This window comes from Haliaeetus albicilla, chromosome 4 (genome assembly GCF_947461875.1).
Source record: "Haliaeetus albicilla chromosome 4, bHalAlb1.1, whole genome shotgun sequence".
NCBI lineage: Eukaryota > Metazoa > Chordata > Aves > Accipitriformes > Accipitridae > Haliaeetus > Haliaeetus albicilla.
Genome location: NC_091486.1, coordinates 54,057,264 through 54,080,173, shown reverse-complemented (window position 1 = coordinate 54,080,173; position 22,910 = coordinate 54,057,264). Strand labels below are relative to the sequence as shown.

General features: G+C 57.1%; 1 protein-coding gene across 9 annotated transcripts in view; it reads left to right on the top strand.

Annotated features, from left to right (window-relative positions):
* The window catches only part of CHD5 (chromodomain helicase DNA binding protein 5), a 31,953-nt gene extending 9,592 nt beyond the window's left edge, over positions 1–22,361 (top strand). For 2 of the 9 annotated variants that reach the window (XM_069782846.1, XM_069782844.1), the window contains exons 7-42: positions 938–1,061; positions 3,006–3,172; positions 3,257–3,475; positions 4,316–4,525; positions 4,619–4,830; positions 6,309–6,440; positions 7,012–7,120; positions 7,417–7,608; positions 7,694–7,894; positions 8,292–8,429; positions 8,984–9,105; positions 9,681–9,854; positions 10,619–10,760; positions 10,975–11,106; positions 11,607–11,724; positions 12,164–12,288; positions 13,109–13,340; positions 13,431–13,556; positions 13,682–13,854; positions 14,586–14,760; positions 15,246–15,338; positions 15,806–15,894; positions 16,093–16,226; positions 16,631–16,775; positions 17,203–17,362; positions 17,510–17,589; positions 17,712–17,841; positions 18,440–18,529; positions 18,929–19,069; positions 19,312–19,420; positions 19,625–19,757; positions 20,279–20,474; positions 20,814–20,977; positions 21,071–21,185; positions 21,307–21,357; positions 21,553–22,361. In XM_069782846.1, the coding sequence (XP_069638947.1) occupies positions 938–1,061; positions 3,006–3,172; positions 3,257–3,475; positions 4,316–4,525; positions 4,619–4,830; positions 6,309–6,440; positions 7,012–7,120; positions 7,417–7,608; positions 7,694–7,894; positions 8,292–8,429; positions 8,984–9,105; positions 9,681–9,854; positions 10,619–10,760; positions 10,975–11,106; positions 11,607–11,724; positions 12,164–12,288; positions 13,109–13,340; positions 13,431–13,556; positions 13,682–13,854; positions 14,586–14,760; positions 15,246–15,338; positions 15,806–15,894; positions 16,093–16,226; positions 16,631–16,775; positions 17,203–17,362; positions 17,510–17,589; positions 17,712–17,841; positions 18,440–18,529; positions 18,929–19,069; positions 19,312–19,420; positions 19,625–19,757; positions 20,279–20,474; positions 20,814–20,977; positions 21,071–21,185; positions 21,307–21,314 (5,010 nt within the window). In that variant the 3' untranslated portion in view covers positions 21,315–21,357; positions 21,553–22,361. Of the gene's footprint in view, positions 1–937; positions 1,062–2,733; positions 2,808–3,005; positions 3,173–3,256; positions 3,476–4,315; positions 4,526–4,618; positions 4,831–6,308; positions 6,441–7,011; positions 7,121–7,416; positions 7,609–7,693; positions 7,895–8,291; positions 8,430–8,983; positions 9,106–9,680; positions 9,855–10,618; positions 10,761–10,974; positions 11,107–11,606; positions 11,725–12,163; positions 12,289–13,108; positions 13,341–13,430; positions 13,557–13,681; positions 13,855–14,585; positions 14,761–15,245; positions 15,339–15,805; positions 15,895–16,092; positions 16,227–16,630; positions 16,776–17,202; positions 17,363–17,509; positions 17,590–17,711; positions 17,842–18,439; positions 18,530–18,928; positions 19,070–19,311; positions 19,421–19,624; positions 19,780–20,278; positions 20,475–20,813; positions 20,978–21,070; positions 21,186–21,306; positions 21,358–21,552 lie in introns of those variants that run through there. The other 7 variants (XM_069782849.1, XM_069782847.1, XM_069782848.1 and 4 more) reach the window with 7 other exon arrangements.
* The last annotated feature ends 549 nt before the right edge of the window (positions 22,362–22,910 follow it).

Sequence of the window (22,910 nt, the reverse complement as noted above, 5' to 3'; positions counted from 1 at the left end):
TGGGCTTGCTCCTGCAGCTGGAGTGCTAAGCACCTGATTAATAATGTGCAAATCGGGTATTTGCATGCATAAGTCTTCAGAATAAGAATTCAGATGTGTTCTGATGTTTTGATGCCATTGAATGCCGGGCCTGTATAACTCCTTGCACATTGTAAGGCAGGTCAAGCGTGAATGCCTACGTGCGTGCATGCAAACGGGCTGACGCAAGCTGAAATGGGTGTCGAGAGAGAGAGGGAGCCAAGTTCTTCCAAGCAGTGGAGAAGGAGGCCCCTGACTGCACAGGACTGGGAGCAGGGGGTCATCCCCCCACGTGTCTCTGTTTCGGGTGCCTGCACCCAGGATGATGTTGTCACAGCAGTGGGCTCTTGCAGCTGGCTGACACCTGCAAGATGCTGAGCCCTTCCCAGCATGCTGGGCTGGCCGCACCATGCAATATCTCTGCACTCTGTGCTAGTGGGGATCACAGGCTGCAGGGGAAACCCAGAGCCCACCTTTTGTCAGGGAGGCCGAGCAGGGACTTGACGGCTTGGTGACTGCACATTGATGGTGCTGTGAAGTGGACAAACTGTCCCTGTGCTGAGCAGTGCAAGGTATTTGCCTTCAGGCTCTAGTGATAGTCCGGGTCTACGCTTATCGATTGCCTGGCTAGGACATTGATCTGATAGAGGAGATTTCTGCTTCCTAATGCCTTGCGACACCTATGAAGCCTGTCTGTCAGTGCCAGGAGCACGCTCGCCCTGCGCCATCCCTGCTGCTCTGGGTAGTCTGTTCATGTGGAAAGGAGGGTACCCTGAGGAGCTCAGCTGCTGGGCAATGATCCCACATGGGTTTATGTGGGTCTTTAGGGGTTTGTTCTGCTGCAGAGCAGTGTTCTTTGGGAGTGACCGCTGGGATGCCAGCGCTTGGACTGTGTGTGCTTTGGTTTTCCCCTCTGCAGAGCGAAGAGGAGGAACGGGAGGAATCCGACTTTGACAGTGCCAGCATCAACAGCTCCTCAGTGCGCTCCGAGTGCTCGGCTGGCCTGGGGAAGAGAGGGAAGAGGAGGAGAAAGAAAAAGAGGAGTAGGCCATCCTTTGTACTCTGTTCCTGTTCTGTTTGGATTGCGCTCTTCAGATGGTGCTTTCCTGGCCTTGGCAGCTCCAGGCCATGTCTGGCGCTGGCTCGGTGGAAAGGATGTGCTTGTGCTTGCCTGTGTGTGTGGAGTGCGAGGAGCTTTCTTGGTGTCCAGGCCCTGCTGCTGGTGGGCTTATGCCTGCAAGAAGGCAGCGAGTGGATCCCGTCGCAGGGCGCTGGCTCACCCCCACAGTGCCAGTGGTGGCGGGGCAGCCTGGTGGCAGAGCTTTTCTGTCGAGCCACCGTCACATTTCCCTCTGGACATATCTCCAGCCATCAGCCGCCACCTGGGGCTCCTCTGCCCCCCAGCCAGCTCTGTTGCCACTCAGAGTTGCTTCGGGAGAGCCATGGTTGCGGTGCTGTGCTGTGCCATGGCTCACAAAGCCCGCCTGCCCCCTCTTGCTGCCTGCTCACAGCCCCAGCCACCCGGGGCAGCTGAGCCCCCTGCCTGCCCCAGGACCCTGCCTGTGCTTTGGGCACCGGGGTGCGTCACAGGCAGTGTGGGCAGCTGGCACCCTGCCTGCACATGTGATCCTGCCAGGATTTGTCCTCTAGCGGCAAAATTCCAGAATTTGTGGGGCGTCCAGGGAAGGTATTTTCTGAGGAGCAGCCCCTGGAGAAACACCGTTTGTGGCAAGCTCCCAGTGGAGCAGGGCAGTCTGCAGGCAAGAAAGCATTAAGACAAAATGGGACTTTTTGTCTGCGTGAGTTGTGCAGTCAGGCAGCGGGCAGGCAGTAGATCTGTGGTAGTGATGTAGGAAGGGAGGCACGCGAGCAGCGGTGGAAAGCATCTGTCAGGGTCTCCCAGTGGCTGCGTGGCCATGTTTGTGTGCGTATTACTTCATCCCTTCCCTCGTGGAGGGCTGTGGGTGGATTCTGCGCGATGGCACCTGCATCCCTGTGCTGCCGTTGAGAGCAGCCCCCCTGCGCTGAGCTGCCCCAAGCCCTGCTCTGGCTCCAAGTGCTGATGGGACTGCTGGGGCTTGGTGCTGCCCTGCCTGGCTTCCCATGCCATCTCTGCCTCCTGTGCAGCTGCAGGATGCGTTCTGCGTTTCTACCTTGCATCCTTGTTTGGGATGAGATGCTTCAGATGTAGGCGCATCCTTTGGCTACTTAGCTTTGCTGATGGGTTTTTGCTTCTGAGAAATGGAAGGGCGGCTTCTGGGCTGGGGGACAGTTAGGGCATGATGCTGGCCAGCCTCCCCGTCGGTTGGCGAGGCAGGGCTGGCCGGCTGGCTCCATGTCTCGCGTGTGAAGGGCATCGCTTCTCCTCCTGGCTTGTTGCTGTACGAGGGGCCTCGTGCTGGAGCTAGGCAGCTCCTGCTGTGTGCTGGAGGAGCAGAAGGTTGGAGGTCCGTGCTGGGAGTTTGTAGCAGAGCTGGGCATTGAGATGAGCCGTTCTGGTGCTTGCAAGGCCTTGTCCCTCCCTTCCTCTTCCCGTCGGTGCCGAATTGAGAGAGCTCCTGCCTCTGCGCCAGTGAGCACCCAGGAAGAGCAGAGTAGTCCCAGGAGGAGGGGTCCTCCTCCTCGGCCCTGTCACCCTTGCATGGTGCGTTTGCAGTTGGTGGCGCTGGTACCTGGGGAGGTTTCTCTGACCGGCCTCCCTTGCAACCTCTCCAGGTTCTGGCATTCTCCATTGAGAGCCTGAAGGAACCAAAGGATGATACAGTGTGGAGAGAGAAAGAGAGACAGAGGTGAGATGATGCTGTGTGCAAAGATGAACTGTGGTGCTGAGGGACAGAGAGGTAGGGGGACGTAACAGGAGGGGTCTGAGGTGAAATGCTTTCCTTATTTCCTTAACTGTATCATAGAGGAGCAAGTGTCCCGTTCCCTCCCGGGAGAGCAGGCAGCTCTGCCGTCCCTCTGACTGTCCGCCTGTCCCTTGCTTGCAGTCGAAGAAGGGGATGGGTACGAGACAGACCACCAGGACTACTGCGAGGTGTGCCAGCAGGGAGGAGAGATCATCCTGTGTGACACCTGTCCTCGCGCCTACCACCTCGTCTGCCTGGACCCCGAGCTGGAGAAGGCTCCCGAGGGCAAGTGGAGCTGCCCCCACTGCGTGAGTGGGGTCGGGGCCCCATGGGGGTGGGCGGGTGCGCGGGTGGCGGAAACCCTCGGCGTTACGCTGGCTGTGCTTCCCCAGGAGAAGGAGGGCATCCAGTGGGAGCCGAAAGAGGAGGAGGAGGAGGAAGAGGAAGGTGGCGAGGAGGAGGAGGACGACCATATGGAGTTCTGCCGGGTCTGTAAGGACGGAGGGGAGCTGCTGTGCTGCGACACCTGCCCGTCCTCCTACCACCTCCACTGCCTGAACCCGCCGCTGCCAGAAATACCAAACGGTGAATGGCTCTGCCCTCGCTGTACAGTGAGTGTTACCAGCATTCCTCGCCCCGTCCCTGCTCCCGCACCCACCTGGCCCAGCCTGGGAGCGGGTCTCCCAGCCACCACTGCCCCTCGCACCCTCTCCCCGTGCCTTGCCGCAGGGCCAGTGTCCTGCCCTCTGCCACAACCCCCGTCACTGGAGCAGCATTGCTGCCAGTTGCGTGCACCTGAGGGCCCTGGACGGCTCTGCCGCCTGTGCAGTCTCCCCGTGGGGATTGCTGGCTGGCGGCTTCCCTGCTGGTTTTCAGATGGGATGTCAAGCCCTATTTGATGCATGGCCTGTGTGGAGGGGCCTTTCTTGCCTGGTGGCAATGCCTGTCCCCGCGGGGGATGCTGCAGCGTCACGGACATTTCTCGGGCACACCTGCGCCAGCCAGCCTCTGCCTGCCCCACACAGCCTCACCGCCTCCTTTCTGTCCACCCCATTAGAAATAGCAAAGGCGTAGCTCTGCCCAGGACCCGGGCAGCACTTTGCTTTCCCCTGGGGGTGGTGGCGCTGTCTGCGGGCTGAGATAGATGCAGGCAGGGGCTGGGACTGCTCAGGTCACCCGGTTTGCCATGCTTGGCTTCCCGCGGCTGGGGGTGAATCCACAGTCGCTCCCCGCCCTGGGCTTTCCCTCTGGCAGCAGCTTGTGGTACAGGCTGTGCCAGCACGCTGCCTGGAGCTCCGGCCGTGCTCTCCCTGCCGTGCCTGGATGGCTGCCGTCCACTCGGCATTGCGAGACCCCTTCTGCCCTTCTAGCTCTGCCCTTCTCCCCGCGGCCCCTGACAGGGGCTCATCTTAAACTCTGTGCTCTTGCCTGTTTGCTTTTTTCATCCTCAGTGCCCTCCCTTGAAGGGCAAAGTCCAACGCATCCTGCACTGGGCCTGGAAGGAGCCACCGGCCACCCCGCTCCCACCTGTGCTGCCCACCCCGGACGCAGAGCTGGCCCTCCCTGTGCCAAAGGTGCTGGAGGGGATCCCGGAGCGCGAGTTTTTTGTGAAGTGGGCAGGCCTCTCCTACTGGCACTGCTCCTGGGTCAAGGAGCTGCAGGTGAGCCAGCGCGTTGTCGTCGTCATCGTGGGGCCCCTGCTGGGCCCGCTGCCCCACTGCCCGCGGACTCACTGTGGCTCCCTCCTGCCGCAGCTGGAGCTCTACCACACCGTGATGTACCGCAACTACCAACGGAAGAACGACATGGATGAGCCACCGGCCTTTGACTACGGCTCTGGGGATGAGGACAGCCAGAGGGAGAAGCGGAAGAACAAAGACCCGCAGTATGCCAAGATGGAGGAGCGGTTCTACCGTTACGGCATCAAGCCTGAGTGGATGATGATCCACCGCATCCTGAACCACAGGTGAGGAGCTGCGTGCCGGGGGGGTGCTTGAATGGCCACGTGCCAGGGTGCCTGAGCCCCTGGTAGTGCTGGTGCTGGGCGATGCCGTCGCAAGCCAGGGAGAGGAACGGCAAGGGTGAGCCATGCCGCGCTCTCTGGGACCCCCACAAGTTCTGCAGATAAAGGTTGGAGCAGCAGGTCTGCGCACTCTGCAGGTTTTCCCTTCATGCGCAGCTCTCATGGACAGTTTATGTGGTTAGCTGAGCTGCTGGGACTGCCTGCTGCGGGATTTCTGTGCTTGGTTGAGTTCTCCCCCCTGGGACGGGAAGTTCTGGCTGTCCTTCTGCAAAGCCAAAATCTTAGGCTGGTGGAATTTCAGCTGCTGGCTTGTTTCAAGGTCTCTGTCGCCTTGGAGGTTTGCTCCCAAGGTGAAGCTAAGGCCTGGAGTGAATCGATGCCTGTCTTATTTTTGTTTCCACTACCTTGTGCGTTAAAAATAGAGATAGTAAATTTTCCCAAAGGTGGATGCACAAGGTTGTTCCGCTCTTCCTAGACGTATTGTTTCTGTCCCTGTTATGGCCTAATCATTCTGTAAATTTCTGCTGCAACCTGGTGATGAGTCTTGCTTCCATCAATGGTACCCTGCGGCTGCTGCTCCTCTCCTAAACTGCTTTGGAACAGCAGCCCTTTTCCATGTAGGTCATTTGTTCCTCTTGGAAACCATGTGGCACCTCTGCACTCTTGGCAAAGGTGAGGCACCAGCAGGGATTTGTGTGGTACGCGTTGTTCCTGCTTACCTCCCCTGATGCTGCTAGGGACGGTGCCCGAGGAGAGGAGTTTGAGCAGGTGCCTGACTTCCTTATGAAGCCTTGACATTTGCATTTCTTTTCTGTGGAAGAAATTTCCTGCATATGAAATGTGCTGTGCAGGTGGCTTTTTTACATCAAGTGGCTAGAGACACCTTTTTGTTGAATTTCTACGTTTCAAGTGGCAACTTGAAGTTTCAAGCAGTGACTCTGCTTGAAGGATGCTTGGCAGAAAATAAAGCAAGCTGTCTGGCTAATTTTCACGCGAGCTTTACGTTGTCTGCTAATAAGGCAAGGGTTTTTTCCTCATAGGCATATAATCAGACTCGGTAGTGTGTTTATTCATTTTTCAGTGTAAGCAAAACTTCACAGAGCAGTGAATGCTGCAGGAGAAAGAAGGGTCAACACTGGTATTCATCCAGTCCTGGTAAAACTGGAAAACGAGGTTGCCCAGTGGAATGGAAGAGGAGCCTTTAAAGCTCAATGATTTAACACATGCAGCAGATTAATAGGCATTTCTGCAGGAAAGCGTAGATACTTTCTTTCTGTTTTTCTACCTCTGTTTGGATGTCGTGGTCTGTAGGTAAAAGCAGAGGATGAAGCATCCAGGTTCGGGGAAGCAGGCTACGGCTAGCTGCTTCCCGGGGGTCAAGTGTCATTTCACTGACAGGCTTTTCATGCCCTGCGTTACAGCTTTGATAAAAAGGGAGACATCCATTACCTGATCAAGTGGAAAGACCTGCCCTACGACCAGTGCACCTGGGAGATCGACGAGATAGACATCCCGTACTATGAAAACCTCAAACACCTCTACTGGAACCACAGGTACGAGCCAGCTGGGTGGTGGGACTGCAGCTGGGCTGCCACAGCCTGGGAGAGCCTGGCAGAGCTGGGGCAGCCTGTGCAGGCCTTGGGACGACTGGGAACTTGTAGGTGACCCCTTTGGAACATACTGGCACCGCTCGCAGGAACCTCTCTTCAGAGACCAGTGGCCAAGTGCTTTCGGAAAGCTGGCTCTCCTGAAATGCCATTTCGGGGCTGCTGGGAAATCTAGCCTACCTGTTGTTTTCCAGCCTGTGCTCCCCTTCCCCTACGTTTATACTGCCGTAATATTTGTGGTCTCACTGCACTTCAGGGCAGCTCCGTGGCACTGCTGCCTGTCTGTTTTGGGGGAAAACCACAGTACTCTGAGATTGCTGTTCTGCATTCTGGAATGATGTGGCATGGACTGCTGGGAGGGGAAAGTTAACACTCCAGGAGTGCCCATGCTAACTGGGCCAGAAAAGCTCCCGTGGGGAAAAGGCAGTGGAGTTTGAGAGGTGGTTCTGTCCCTCGGCTTGGGGACTGGGAGAGGAATGCCCGTCTGCCTTTTCCTGATGCGCACTGGCTGTTGCAGGGAGCTGATGCTGGGGGAGGACACGCGCCCTCTGAAGAAGCTGAACAAGAAAGGAAAAAAGCTGAAAGAGGAGAAGCTGGAAAAGCCTCCAGAAACGCCTCTCGTGGATGTGAGTAAGAACAGCAGGGGCAGTGCAATGGTGTGTGAGCTCAGAGACAGAGGTCTGTCTGGCCCCCCCCATCCTGTTGCCCTTTTCTCCTCTAGTTCCCTTGGGGACCCTGGTGTTTTTTTTCATTGAAAGCTCCGCAGTGGTTTTGCTGTGAGGAGCCTGAGGGCTGGGCTGGGGACTGTGTCTGCATCTCTTTTCAGGCTGTTCAGTGTCACAAGGCTAAAGAGGGATGTGCTTGGCCTCAGAGAAAGGAGGGGGAGTTGGTTCTCACTGCTTTGCGTCGTGTCTCTTTTCAGCCTACAGTGAAGTTTGACAAGCAGCCATGGTACATCGATGCCACGGGAGGCACGCTCCATCCTTACCAGCTCGAAGGGCTAAACTGGCTGAGATTTTCCTGGGCCCAAGGAACGGATACTATCCTGGCTGATGAGATGGGGCTGGGGAAGACTGTGCAGACTATTGTGTTCTTGTATTCCCTGTACAAGGAGGTGAGTGGAGCATCCAGCGGTCCCCAACGTGGCCGAGAGCTGCTCAGTACGGGGAGAACAGCTTGGACTTTGTCTCCCTGAGCAGGGCCACTCTAAAGGGCCGTATCTGGTCAGCGCCCCTCTCTCCACCATCATCAACTGGGAGCGCGAGTTTGAGATGTGGGCACCCGACTTCTATGTCGTGACCTACACGGGCGACAAAGAAAGCCGGTCGGTCATCCGGGAAAATGAATTTTCTTTTGAAGACAACGCCATCCGGAGTGGAAAGAAGGTCTTCCGGATGAAGGTGGGAGCTAAGTCTTTGCCCTACCCGGTAGCTTTAACCATCAGCTAGAAGGGGAGAGAGCAGAATTTGATCCGGAGGAGGAGGTTGGTTAGGTCCCTAATCAGCTGTTTTCCAAAGAGCTTGCGCAGTTGACAGATGCAGGAGATTTGTGATGAGCTTTAAAGACTTGTGCCAGACCCTTTTCTGTTTCTGTAGTCCCCTACGTGGTTCTAACGTTCAGATGCGTATAGATTTTCTGCTGGCACGACTCATGCCTCGGCCCTGCTGCCGGTGCTGTGCAGTGCAGTGCAGGCAGCCCCTCCTTTTCTCCTTGGGTCATGTACAGCAGCAGCGAAGGTGGAGGCTATCCCATTCCTTGCTCTCTTATTGTAGCTTTTCTCTCCTTCTGCTCCTCCAGAAGGAAGCGCAGATCAAGTTCCATGTCCTGCTCACCTCCTACGAGCTGATCACTATTGACCAGGCGGTGCTGGGCTCCATTGAGTGGGCCTGTCTGGTGGTGGATGAAGCGCACAGGCTGAAGAACAACCAGTCCAAAGTAGGTACTAGATATTTGTCAGCAATTTTTGTGGTGTGGCTGGTGCCATAAAGATATGGCACCCAAGCACTGGCGGTCTGCTGCTCCGTGCTTTTCTCCCTGGGAGCTGAATGGTCTCCTCATCTCGCACAGGCTCTGCCTGGGACCCGCGTTTCAGTGGATTTGCTCTCTTTAACACCCTCTGGCATTAAAAATCCTTCAGCAGTGGAAGAGGCAGCAGCCTAGCTGCCTGCCTGCCAGCCCTTGGATGGGCTGTCATGGAAAGGAATCGATCCCTCTCCTTACTCTCCCCTTTACCTGAGGCTAAATGTGGTCTCTGGCCCCTGGGACCTTCACACAATCCCCAGCACAGGTGTGACCCAAGGACATTCAGGATTGCTGCCTGTGCTTGATGGGGATGGTTCGCAGCAGGACAGGCAAGCTGCGGTCTGGTCTGCGAGCCTGGTGGGAGGGAGAGGTTACTGCTGAGTCTCCCTGTGTGCAGCCTGCAGAGTCCCCGGATGACTAACTGGCTCCTCTGAGCTTTTTTCACCTAACCTCATTTCTTTTCCCAGTTCTTTAGAGTATTAAATAGCTACAAGATCGATTACAAGCTGCTGCTCACCGGCACTCCACTCCAGAACAACTTGGAAGAGCTCTTCCACCTGCTCAATTTCCTGACTCCTGAGAGGTTTAAGTAAGTTGCGCTAGTTCCCCCTCTCCGAAAAGGGAAAGCAGCTGGGACCTGGCTGGCAGCGTGGCTCAGCAGAGGTTTCCTGGGGCTCCTGTCTGTGTGGGGGTGTCTGGATCCAGTTACTGCTGTGCCAGTGTCACTGATCTGCGCCAGCAGGCGGGTGGCAAAGTGCATCGTCCCCGTGGCTTGTTGTAGCAGCTGCATGCACGTTTAATGTAACCCCATATTTATTCCCGTGGACTAGAACTTCTTGGGTCCTGTGTGTAGCTATTGCCTTGCTATCAGACAGGAGATTTGTGAGTGGGGACCTGAAACCTGCCTTCTCTTCCCTCTCTGAGGAGAGAGAGGTACTTTGGGGAACTTGTTCAGACCTTGTATTAGTGCATTTAGTGTGGATTTCCCCTCAGCCATCAGTGCAGCTCCTTGGCCTGGCTTTTGCTCTGCTCAGATACAGGCATGGGAGCATTACCTCATCGCGTACCCTCTGCCCTTGTTTTCAAGTCACAAAGAAACAGACATCTTCGCTTTCGCGCATCCCATTGTCGCTCAGCACTCTCTGGTTCTGGCTGCTTTCACAGTAACCTGGAGGGGTTCCTGGAGGAGTTTGCAGACATCTCCAAGGAGGACCAGATCAAAAAGCTCCATGATCTGCTGGGTCCCCACATGCTGCGGCGGCTCAAGGCAGATGTGTTCAAGAACATGCCGGCCAAGACAGAGCTGATCGTGAGAGTGGAGCTGAGCCAGATGCAGAAGTGAGTAATTCCAGAGCAGCTTCCCCGGGGTGGCTGGCTGGCTTCCCTCACCCTGCCTCATCTGCGACATGGCGGGGTGTCAGTGGGGTTCAACAGGTCAGAGACACCCTGCTGTCCTCAAGACTGCTGCAGGAAGAGCTGGAGCGCTTTCTGTCTCACCGGGGAGCACGTTCAGTCTGGGTAAATTGGGCTCTGTGCAGTCCTGGCTGCTCAGCAGGGAGCATTTGATGCTGTCAGGCTCTCGGTGTGGCTCTGCTACTTCTGGGGGGCACAGAGAAAACCCTGAGGTTGAATCCTCATCTCCCTCCTCCTGTTCTCGGCACCGGGGCACCAGCCTGTGCTGCCAGCTCGCCTGGCGTCAGTCTGCAGCATTGCTGCTGCCCCAGGGCATGCTTGCTGGACTCTGTTTTGGGCTGACTTGCTCAGCTTCAGCGGTATCTTCTGCCGAGATGGGGGACTTTTCGGGAAGGTCATGTCAATTCTTCCCAGCACGGTGGGCCAAGGCTCGGTTTACACCCAGCAGCAGGGAGTGTTCCTAGCCACTGTGCCCACAAGTCTGTCCCACTTACAAGTGCTGCGATATCCACAGAGCAATCAAATAAACCCGACTCTGGACTGAGGGTGCTGAACCGTTGCTTTTAAAAATGTCCAGATGTCCCTTTTGAAGTGATGCGAGTGGGGTTTAATTTGGTGCTGTCCTGCTCACGCCAGTCCCGTATCTGGCCGAATTAACAAGGGTGCCTATCCTGTCCTCGTTCCCGCAGGAAGTACTACAAGTTCATACTGACGAGGAATTTCGAAGCCCTGAATTCGAAAGGTGGTGGGAACCAGGTCTCGCTGCTCAACATCATGATGGACCTAAAGAAGTGCTGTAATCACCCGTACCTCTTCCCTGTGGCAGCAGTGGTATGTCAACTGTATTTGCACCGTGGAGGCATTTCTCAGAATATTGTGTGTAAGCCTTCGGTGGGGGCTGTTTCTGTGATCTTGCTTTGGTTAACGGTGTGGGTTTTCATGCGAGTGGTTTCATACAAGGATTTTGCCTTGGAAATGCATGTGAATTTCTGCATGAAGTTAACGAGTGTCGTCCTCGAGGAGGCTAACCAGGATGCCTTGACAGGAGGCCCCAGTTCTGCCCAATGGATCCTACGATGGGAATTCTTTGGTCAAATCTTCTGGGAAACTGATGCTGCTCCAAAAGATGCTGAAGAAGTTACGGGATGGGGGTCACAGAGTTCTCATCTTCTCCCAGGTGAGCGCAGGGAAGGATTAATAATAAATACATCTTTAAAGGATTTTTTTTGTTCTGTATGAGAATTTTGTGCTAGGAACAGATAGCAATAGGTGGAAGAGCTGGTGACAGCTTCTCCCCCAGACAGTGTGGCAGCCGTGGCCGTCATGACGGATGGACTGCGTCGCAGCTCTCTCCTGAGGGAGTGCCTGTTGTGTTTAAAACCTCTTTTATCTACGGATAAAGAGGAGATAACAGCAATAGTGCTCCCCTTCGGGGAGGGCCATTCAGACATGATTCCCTTGTGCTGGCAAAGCTGCCTGTAGAAGACGAGATGCGAGTGTCACTCCACTGGCAGTTGCCTGTTGGCCGTACTCTACCGTTGGCAGTTCCACCACCACTTGGCCTCTGGGCTGCGGGCAGGGGCCTGGCCAGGCAGGGCAGGCCCCCGGGGGACGCGGGGGGAGGCAGGGAGCCGGACCACGCAGAGCTGTTTGTGCCAGGGTCACCTTGTCCTGCAGATGACGAAGATGCTGGACTTGCTGGAGGACTTCCTGGAGTACGAAGGCTACAAGTACGAGCGGATAGATGGGGGCATCACCGGCGGCCTGCGCCAGGAGGCCATAGACAGGTTTAATGGTACTCGCGTTTCTGCGTCGCCGAGGAGAGGGTGCGGGGTGGATGCGCAGCACGCAGCCAGCAGCAGGGTGGGCTGGCTGCGCCTGAGAGCCCTGCTCGCCCGCAGGAGAGGTGGCAGGGGGTTGCCTGCACATCGGTTTTGCCGCGCTCGGCAGGTCCGGCTTCCTGAGGCATGGCGGGGGCTGCTCATACCGTGGCGTTAAGCCTTTGAGTTGGGTCCCACAATGAACCCTGGAGCGTGCCAGCAGCAGGCTGCCTGGTTTGAGGGTTAAACCATGACACCAAGGAATGATGTGTTCTCACTCCTTGCCTTCCCTGCCTGTTGCTTGTTGGCTTAGACCGACAGTTCCCGCTGTTTTATCCCTAAAGCACGGTACTGCACCTTTCCACATCTCCTTTCTGTCTCACCGTTTGCCACCTGTGGGTTTGTCTTTCTCAGCTCCTGGTGCTCAGCAGTTCTGCTTTCTCCTCTCTACCCGCGCTGGCGGTCTGGGCATAAACCTTGCTACGGCCGACACAGTCATTATTTATGATTCTGACTGGAATCCCCACAATGACATCCAGGTTTCTGACTTTTCCTTTTCCTTCCCGTATAGTAAGTACCTCTCTGGCTCTGCCCTCTGTTTGCATACTCTGCACAGGGAAGCCGGTCTCTTCTCTCAAGAGCTGGTTCTACTCAGGATCCCCCTTCCTGCATCTGCCAGCCTCACCCTGGCCTGTCCGCAGCATGGGAGAGACCGGGCACATAAAACTGGCTCTCTTCTGCAGGCTTCTTGCTCTCTCCTGCTGCTTGTTCACAACCGGGTGCCCCCTCCTCTTTTGGGGAGCTTCCACTTGTGTTTCCAAAAGCCCAGGGTGGACCCTAGCTAAGGACTGACCACCAATAGAGCAGGCGAGCAGCCAATGCCTCGGAAAGTAATGGAAAAGTGAAGAGAAATGCGTAACCCTCCCGTGATCCCCGGCCGGGAGAAGGTCCTCTCCAAAGCTACATCTGCTGTTGCCGTCCATTTGGGCCAGCATTTCCTTTGCCTGGGTCCTAGGCAGGAGGACGTGCTGGTGCAGGGTGGTGAAGGAGCAGTGCGGGCCCAGTGAATGTGCAGCTGGAGGGTTCCTAGCGGGAGTGTGTCCTTGCTGCCTGCCTTCAGGCCCTTCAGTTAGGGGCCTCGATGGGGGAGCTGGCTCACCTTCAGTCAGTGGAGGGGGCCAGCATATTCAGGTTGGCTCTGAGGAGCCCCTCTCACTCCACTGCCTCGTAGCCGCTTTGAATGCTGAATTCACCCTTGCCCTGGCAGTGCCATTGCGCAGCCTGGAGGGGTGAGAAACCAGGACTCCTTGGCCGGCATGGCACGGTGCTGGCCTTGACAGCTTCATTTTCTGCCCGCAGGCTTTCAGCAGAGCTCACCGCATCGGCCAGAACAAGAAGGTGATGATCTACCGCTTTGTGACTAGAGCCTCTGTTGAAGAGCGCATCACCCAGGTGGCCAAAAGGAAGATGATGCTCACCCACCTCGTGGTCCGCCCGGGGCTCGGCTCCAAGTCGGGCTCCATGACCAAGCAAGAGCTGGATGACATCCTCAAGTTTGGGACAGAAGAGCTCTTCAAGGATGATGTGGAAGGTGAGGTCAGGAAGGCGCTGGGGATGCTCTGCTTGAGGTGGGGTCCTGTCTGAGTTGCTGGGGCTTGTTCTCCTCTTCTTACGCCCGCAGGCATGGTGTCTCAGGGACAGCGGATCACCATGCCGGATGCTGTCACCCCTTTCTCTGACACGCTGTCAACCAAAGGGGGTGCAGTGACTCCTGGCATGAAAAAAAAGCATGGTGGCACCCCACCAGGTGTGTAGCCCCCCTTGGTGGGGTGACCTCTCCCCCTCCCTGGCCCAGCATCCGACCTGAGCTCACCTGGCTCTGGGAGCGGGCATGGTGATTTGCGTTTCCATTCCCCGCACTTTGCTCTCCAGGTGACAATAAGGATGTGGATGACAGCAGCGTGATCCACTATGATGACGCTGCCATCTCTAAGCTTCTGGACCGAAACCAGGATGCGACCGATGATACGGAGCTCCAGAACATGAACGAGTATCTCAGCTCCTTTAAAGTGGCCCAGTATGTTGTGAGAGAAGAGGATGGTGTGGTAATGTGATTAGTATCATGTCTTACAATCGCACCTCTTTGTATGTCCCTTTGTGTTTCTTCTGCTCCCTTTCCTGTTCTTGTGAGCATTTTGGCGTGGGGCAGGACTCCTCCCTGCTCACTCTCTGACAGCTGTAGATGGTTCCAGACCCAGGGGTCCCAGGGCTGACGGGCCTGGCTGCAGGCAGAGGAAGCAGAGTTGTCGTTGTCCTGTGCAGCCCACGGCGCAAGGCGGGCTCTGTCCTGGTTGGCGTGGGACCTCATTTCGAACAAAGCACCCATCCATAGGCACCCTCTTCTGTCCTTCTGGAGGCTCTTCCCCTGCAGACTGGCAGCACGCACGGTGCTGCTTACGTACCGTGCTGCTGGCATTGGTTTTCCCAGTAGCTGACTGACTTAGTTCCTTCATCTGTTGACAAAGCTGACAGTAGGCTGTTGTTCTGGGAGGTCTCTGCAGATCTGTAGTTTCTCCCTTGGTGTGAGTGTGGGCACTGCCAGGTGGGATGGATGGCAGTGTTCGGAGGAGCTCTTTCTGGGTGGGAGGTTGGCCCAGCCCTTTGGCAGCCTTGCACTGAGGTTGGTATGCCTGGGCAACAACCCGGGAGGCAAATTCCAGCCAGTGGCTCGGTGCCCTCCCTCTTTCCCTGGAGTGCCATTAGAGGACCAGCAGCGGGGCGATGCAGGCAGGTCTGTGGCTGCCTGATCTCAAGCCTCTTGTCTCTTGCTTTGCAGGAGGAGGTGGAACGTGAGATCATCAAGCAAGAGGAGAATGTGGACCCTGACTACTGGGAGAAGCTGCTGCGGCACCACTATGAGCAGCAGCAGGAAGATCTGGCCAGGAACTTGGGGAAAGGGAAGAGAATCCGCAAGCAGGTCAACTACAACGATGCCTCGCAGGAGGACCAAGGTATGGCTGCGGCCGCTTGGCTCCTGGCTGGGCTTGGGGTGGGCAGCAGGCCTGCGGGCTGGCTCTGAAAAGCTGCGCAAAGAGGTTCCCTCACAGACCCACTGGCTGAGTTGTTGCTTGGCATTTCTCTGCCATTTGGTAGACTCTGTACCTCCCTGATTCCTAAACTTTCAGGGATAGAAATTCTTCAAAGATTTTTTTCTTTTTCTTTTTTGGTCCGTAAAGTCTGGTTCTGCCAGAAGAATTCTGGAAGAACATGTCTGTGGGCAAAATACTTGAAACTGGTTTTTTTTCTGTAGAGGAGAATACTAATTTTGGAAAACCTGAGAAGGCGATTTCCTGCTTGTTGTGCCCTCCTCTCTTGCTGCCTGGCAGTGGATGCCAGTTGCACCCGTGGGTGGGCTCTCAGCTGTCCTGCGTGTCCCTGCTGGGCAGGGTCCACTGCTCAGGCACTCTTCTAACCTGGCCTCCCTTGCGGTCTGCAGAGTGGCAGGATGAGCTCTCCGACAACCAGTCGGAGTACTCCATTGGCTCTGAGGATGAGGATGAAGACTTTGAAGAGAGGCCAGAAGGTCAGAGTGAGTTAATGCGTTTGCTACTCCAGGGGATTTTGCTCTGCGGGAAGCCCCCGGCACTCAGGTGCAGCAGAAACGTCTGGGCTGGAGGGAGCGGTGTGCTTCTGGGCCTCCATGCAGGGGGAGGTGTCCCCACTTGCCTGCCAGGCAAAGAGATTCCCAAGGCAGGGAAGGCAACCGCCTGTTTCCTTCACCGGTCGCTGCAGGACCTTGGTCTGGTCCTGGCGGTGGAAGGATGGGGGACCGCAGGAGGAATGGGCACCGTACTCCCTTGCTGGTAAGGGCAGAAGAGCACCCCGGCTCAGGGAGGCTGGCAGGATGGGTGGAAGGGGCTCTGCAGCCTGGGCTGCCGCTCTGCCCGGCTTCTGCTCCCGTCGGGAGGCAGTGCAGGAAGCCTGGGGCACCTGAGTGCTTTGGCTGTCCTTCCTCGCTGCCTGGGCCCATCCATCACTGAGGCTGCTTGACTCTAGGTGGCAGAAGACAATCCCGGAGGCAGCTGAAGAGTGACCGGGATAAGCCTCTCCCTCCTTTGCTGGCAAGAGTTGGGGGAAATATCGAGGTGAGTGTTGGCCTCAGCCGGAGCACGACTGATGCGGCTGTGCCGGGGCTGCCCTGGGCTCGCAGGCTGGACTACTCTGTGCTGAGTTGCCTGCACGTCGGTCCTGGTCCAGCACGGCTGTAACAGCTGCGAGGCTCCGAGATGCCACGTGCTTCCGAAGCCGCATTGTGGTCACGGCAATGCCTCCACTCCCTGCAGGTTCTTGGCTTCAACGCCCGCCAGCGCAAGGCTTTCCTGAATGCCATCATGCGCTGGGGCATGCCGCCCCAGGATGCCTTCAACTCTCACTGGCTGGTCCGGGATCTGCGAGGGAAGAGCGAGAAGGAGTTCAGGTACAGGGGCTCCCGGGCAGGCAGGGCGAGGCCTGTCCTGGGCTCTGCTTGATTGTGGCGAGTGCTTAGCTCGCGCATTCGGGATGAACCCCAATCGCCCTGTTGTCTTGCCGTGTCACCGTCTCTGCCATGCTCCCCAGGGCAAGGCGGAGGCTGCGCTGTGACGAAGCCCACTGGGCAGCAGTAGCCCAAGTGCCTGCATACCCCCAGCATGGTTTATTTTTGGGGAGGCAATGCCCGTTTCATTTGAGAGGGCTGCTATCATTCTGTGTGTGATAGGCTAAATCTTAGCCTGGGTGCGAGACTCTGCCCTCACCCGTGGGTGAAAGCAGACGGTCTGGGTGCTTGCCTCAGCAAGGGGTCTGTGGGCTGAGCTGGACTGAGGTCTGGCTTTCCTTCTGCAGGGCGTACGTCTCTCTCTTCATGAGACATTTGTGCGAACCTGGGGCAGACGGTGCTGAAACCTTTGCGGATGGCGTTCCCCGGGAAGGGCTGTCGCGCCAGCACGTGCTGACTCGGATAGGAGTCATGTCACTAGTAAGGAAGAAGGTGGGTGAGCGAAATGTTCAATGTGCCATTTCAGGTGTGTTCTGGAGACTTGTGGGTTTCATTGGCTGTCGAATGCCTCTCACCAGGGATCCCCTGCTGAATCTCCCAGGCTTAGGGCGCATCCGTTTTTGTCATAAATGTATAGGGGATGGTAATGCAAACGGCCTTTCAAACCCTGCTGCTTCTTTCCCTGGGAGGGACATAGGGATGAGAAGGTATTCAATAGCCTGGCTGGCAAAAAAGAGAAATCATGCTGGCGGCTTGCTGGATCTCCGAGCCATAGTGTCAGGCGTCCCTGGCAGGGTGGGTGTAGCGATCCTGCCGCTTTGTGCCTCTGCGGGTGGAGCAGCCTGCACTTGCCAGCTCTGCGGCACCGGGCTGGAAACATCTCCGCTGTGTTTGACTTGATGGTGTGCGCCTGCCCCAGGTCCAGGAGTTTGAGCATGTCAATGGGAAGTACAGCACTCCAGATCTCATCGTTGAGGGCCCAGAGAGCAAGAAGTCTGGTGAGATTGTGTCCTCGGGTCCCAACACCCCCATCCCGGCCAGCCCAGCACATATGCACACGGGATCTGTGGCCCTTGCGGGTAGGTGTGCCTACAGGCTTCCAGGGTATCGTGGCTTTGGTCTGCCTTGGGAAGGGAGGTGGGCCAAGAGGCCAGAAGGGCTTGCAGGTGTCTGCCTACCCCTCTGGGGCCCCGTTCAATGGCTTTCTTGCTTTGCTGTTGCTACAGACAAAATAGAAACCCAACTCGGGTTCCAGGAGGAAAAGGAGCAAGTGGAGCAGAAGTCCAGGAAGGTGTCTGACAGCCAGGTAGGGTGGCTTCTTCCAGCAGTTCTGCCAGGAGGCCTTCTCATGGTCTGCCCAGAAACTTGGAGCGCTCCCTGAGGAACAGGCAAGGCTGGGCTGATCTGGTGCGGGCGCTTTACGTTCAGGTGCCTGTGAGCGCTGAGAAGGCGGAAAGTGAAGAGCGCACAGAAAGCTGTGACAGCAAGGAGAAGCTGAGGGTGGAGAAGCAAGAGGAGAGTGAAAAGACTGAGCCTTCTCCTGAGCCCCTGGTGAAAGGTGAGGAGTCTCTTTGGCTTGGACGAACACGATGCCCATGCGCGGGCTCCACTCTCAGTTGTGGCTGGGACTTCTGTGGGGCTGTGGCACCCAGCAGTGGCATCGATTTGTGCTGGAGAAGTTCTACAGCTCAAGTCGTTTGGAGCCCAGGGCGTGCACCCTAGAAGTCTGGGACGTGCTGGCACTCCTGACGGGTGGGCTTCCCCTCTGGTGGGAGGCTGTGGTGCTCGCACCTTGCTTGGGTCTTATGCTTCTCTGTATCGCAGTGGGAAACCTGAATATTGCAAGGTCCTGTAGTGATTCCTGAAAAAACAACAGTTCCAGGTTGTAAATTATCAGAAGTGCTCATTCTGGGGAGCATTTTCTGTTCCTAATAATATGTTTCTTCAGCTGTCTCAAGGAAGAGGGAAAACTAAATACGTTTTCCTGATAAAATGCATCATAATATTCTGTTAGAAGTTTTTTCAAATGCCTTGAATGTACAAACAGTGTAATCGCTTTACCCCGAAAGGGAAAGTCTATCCAGACAGTAAGTTGTTGTTCCCTGAAAAGCGTTTTGCAGTCCAGGCTTTTCTCATGGTCCCCTTCCCTTCTGCAGATGAGGGCATTCAAGAGAAGGAGAAGCCTTTGGAGAAGCCGGAGTTGAACAGCAGCCCGGGGAAAGGGGAGGACAAAGAAGTCAAACCAGGTGAGGTGTGAGGAGGCTTTGGGGTGGGGAAGCGGTGTGAAGGGCCTCCAAAACAAGGCAGGTGCCTGGCACGGAGGCGAGGGAGCGTGTCTGCGGGGTGACGGCGAGGACAACCGTCGGCACCCACAGCAGCTGGTGCTGCCGTCTGGTGATGCTCGGGAGCCACCAGCGGACACAAGATGCTGTTATGGTGGGCGCTGCCTGTACTTGCTGTGCAAACAGTAGGACCTGCCGAAAGAGGCAGGTGGTCAGCTGCTGCGGAGCAGAGAGCAGGCTGGTGGCTTTTCCAGTGGTGACTTTAGCAGGGAGTTCCTCTGGCAGCTGATGGGGCAGGAAAGACCCCAGTTGGTCTTTTGGCAGAGTACGATTAGACAGGCGTGATTTCTTGCGTTTGCCAAGCAGAGGACGCCAAGGCGGAGGAGAAGGAGCAAAGCGAGGCTCAGCAAAACGGTGACAGAGAGGAAGAGGAGGATGGAAAGAAGGATGACAGAAACATGAACTTCCGATTCATGTTCAACATCGCTGACGGCGGCTTTACAGGTAAGAGTAAGAGACGAGGCATTGGCCGCTTCTGCAGAGCTTCTACACGGAAGCTCTGAGCCTGTGCAAGAAATGCGAACCGTGTGGAAAGGTTGGACAGGATGGTGCTTCGCCTGGCAGCAGGCTGTCTCGATTTTGCGCTGTGCCCCGGGAGATTTCATTGCTCGCCCTGCCTGATGCGCTGCACGATGTCCCCGGCAGCCCCGCTGGCTGACCCGGCTGTCTCGCTTCTGCTTCCGCAGAGCTGCACACACTGTGGCAGAACGAGGAGAGGGCTGCCATCTCCTCTGGCAAGATCTACGACATCTGGCACCGCCGACACGACTACTGGCTGTTGGCAGGAATTGTCACGTACCCTTTGACTTGGCGGGAGCGTGCCTCCCGTTTTTGGCTGGCAGGAAGGCGGCGAGGCAAGGGAGGCCTCAGCGGGGCGCGGGACCTGGGGTGACGGTGCGGTGACGAGCAGGGAGGGGGTTTGGCAATGCGGTGTCGCCGTGGGGCAGTGGGTGTGCTGTCGGCTGGCTGGTTCTTCCCTTGACGCTCCCTCTGCGCCAGTCACGGCTATGCCCGCTGGCAGGACATCCAGAATGACCCACGCTACGTGATCCTGAATGAGCCGTTCAAGTCGGAGATACATAAGGGGAACTACCTCGAGATGAAGAACAAGTTCCTTGCCCGGCGGTTCAAGGCGAGTTGCAGGTCCAGGGCTGGTGAGTTCTTACCGGGTGGGGGGACCAGAGCAGCTCCCCAAAGCCGTCGGGGAGCCCGCCAGTGCCTTCTGGGAGCGGAACAGGGAGCAGTCGTGGGCTTTGTGAGGGGCTCGTGCTTGCCGGAGGAGAGCAGGCAACCGGGGCTTGATCCCGGGGAGCTCACGGGCTCTGCAGCACGGTGCATGGGATGGGGCTGGCTGCCCTGGGCTCCTCTCTGCGAGCGGGCCAGGCTGGGTGCTCTGCCCGCTCCCGGTATGTGCGATGCTGTGGAAATGCTGCCCAAATTCCCTTCTGGATGCTCTGTGTCTGAACGGGATAAGAAAACATAAGGGCTAAGCCTGTTCCCCCAAGAGTTTCTGGGAGCGAGGCTGGTGGGGAGCAGGGCAGGACAGAGGCTCTGCTGGCGTGAACCACCTGGGCAGCTGGAGCCTGTGGAGTGGTACTGGTTTACACCGGAGCAGGGGCTGGTCCTGAATCCTTCCCCTCCTGTACCTCCCAGTTGCTGGAGCAGGCCCTGGTGATCGAGGAGCAGCTGCGGAGGGCTGCGTACCTCAACATGACCCAAGACCCCAGTCACCCGGCCATGGCATTGAACGCCCGTCTGGCTGAAGTGGAGTGCCTTGCCGAGAGCCACCAGCATCTCTCCAAAGAGTCCCTGGCTGGGAACAAGCCCGCGAATGCCGTCCTGCACAAGGGTGCGTGCTGGTGGAGGCGGGGACCTGGAACCTGCCCCAGCAGGGGTGAGAAGGGTTTGCCACTCTGACTGTGGGGAAATCCAGCTGGGACGTCGTCCCCGTCTCGCATTCCCTCAGCCAGGAGCTGCCTGCTCCTCCCCAGCTCGCTTTGCCGGCGAGGGCAGTGGCACACTGCCGCTGCAGCCTGCGGTGATGGGGGTCCGCAGTGCTCTTTGCCATCAGCTCCCTGCTGCTGGAGCTCGCCAATCCCCATGGCTGGGATGCTGGGGGGGCTCCCGCCTCTGCCAGGGGTCCGGCGGGCATCCCCCCGGTCTGAGTGCCACCTCACTCTGCTCGCAGTGCTGAACCAGCTCGAGGAGCTGCTGAGTGACATGAAGGCCGACGTGACGCGCCTGCCGTCCATGCTGTCCCGCATCCCGCCCGTGGCCGCCCGGCTGCAGATGTCTGAGCGGAGCATCCTCAGCCGCCTGGCCACCCGTGGGGGGGACCCCGCCGTCCAGCAGGTCAGCAGGGATGGGGACGGAGCCCCTGGCCGGGGGGTTGGCGGTGGGACCGAGGTGCAGCTCAGTGGCTCTTCTCCCTCCTTACCTCCCCAGGGCTCCTTCGGCTCCTCCCAGATCTATAACAACAACTTTGGGCCAAATTTCCGAGGTCCTGGGCCGGGCGGGATTGTCAATTATAGCCAGATGCCTCTGGGACCGTATGTGACCGGTAGGTCGGGGTTTTGAGCGGATGCTCTGGGGCAGAGAAATTCAGGGGGTGGATTTGAGCGGGCCAGGAGCGTGGCCAAAGGACAGTGGGCAAGCCGGGCATTGCCTCTCTCTCACTGCAGATATTTAGCTGTTCCCGCCATGTTCCTCCGCAGCTCCCGTTTCCAGCTGAGGTAAGGCTGCGCTCGCTGCTCTCGGTGTTTTGTTCGCCAGGGCAGACACGCGAGAGGGTGGGGGGGCCGTATGTGCCGGTGTCCGGCTGTGGCCTCTGGCTTGAGGAACCGCAGCGGGTACTGGCAGCAGAGGTGGGAGCAGGATCCTGCGGGGCTGGAGCCCAGCTGATGGGCAGCTCTCCCCTCTCCCCGCAGCAGCCCCCGGGGGCCAGGGCGGCCCCCCCCAGCCAAAAGCCACCCTGTCGCTGGAGGAAGGGCAGGGGAAGCGCGACGGCGTCGCCTGCGTGGAAGATTAGCTGCTGCTGGCGCTGCCAGGCTCTCCCGCTCCTGCTTCAAGTGTGCTTCAACCGACGCAATTCCCCCCACCGTCGCCGGAGCGGCTGGGACAGGGGGTTTCATTTCCATGTACATTTTTTGCACTTTCTTATTGAAGACTTGAAGGGTTGGTCTGGGCGAGGTGGGCTGAGCTGAGAAGGGAGGGAGAGTCACGGTGTTTATGTCTGGTTTTATTGCTGCCTGTGGGGTGTGAGGGGAGGCCGGTGGGTGCCCCGCTTCCCGGCCGGCTGTGCTGGGGCGCCCATCCGGGGCCGAGTCGGCTCCCGCTCCCGAGCTTCCCTGTATGGTCCATTTCTACGTCCTCATGGTGTTTGAACGCGTGCATGCCTGCCGCCAGCCCCGCTGCCGCAGCCCGCCTGCCCAGCCCTGGCGGGAGCATCGGCGGGCACCAGTGCTGCCGGGGGGAGCCCGGTGCTGTCCCAGCAACGGGGCTGTGGCAAGGTCTGGGGGGGTCCGGGCGTGTGCCGGGCTCGGGGCACACAGGTGGAAGGAGGGGACGGCCGGAGCCGGGATGGGGACACCTGCGAGCGCGGCAACACCGACTGCACCGCGGTGGTGGCCTCTTGCCGGAGGCTGACGGCAGCTGTAAGCAACGCCCCCGTGTTCCCTTCGTACTCCGTGTGTCCCTGTTTCTGTTCTCTGTGTTTTAATAAATCCTTTCGGAAGGATGCAGCGGCAGCCTGGAGGTAGGGGCGAGCGGCTGGGGGGGCGAGGGTCCTGCTGCGGGGGGTGCAGGTGCCTGCGCTGGTGGTGATGGGGGGGGATCCCAGCTACGGTTCCGGCTCTCCTATATGTCAATATGTGCCAATATATATGTAGATATATAGTGTAATTTTTGTATATACACACATATGTATGTATATATCTCTACAGATATATAGAGATGTGTACATATCTATATGTATACATACATGTAAATGTACATAGAACTGTAATTTTTAGATACCTGTGCATGCATGTATATCTTGGTATAAGCATATATAGATAGCAATAGGTATAGATATATATGTATAGCTAAAGGTATAGGTATTTAGGTACAGCTGTATCTATGCGGGGGGGTGTGTATATATATATATACACACCCAGCTGCATATTTTTATAGACATGTGCATAGAATGTATTTGTAATTTTAATACGTGTGTGTTCATGTGTATATATATATATGCTTACATACATATACAGGTGAATATATAGGGGTGTGGGTATATATATAGGTA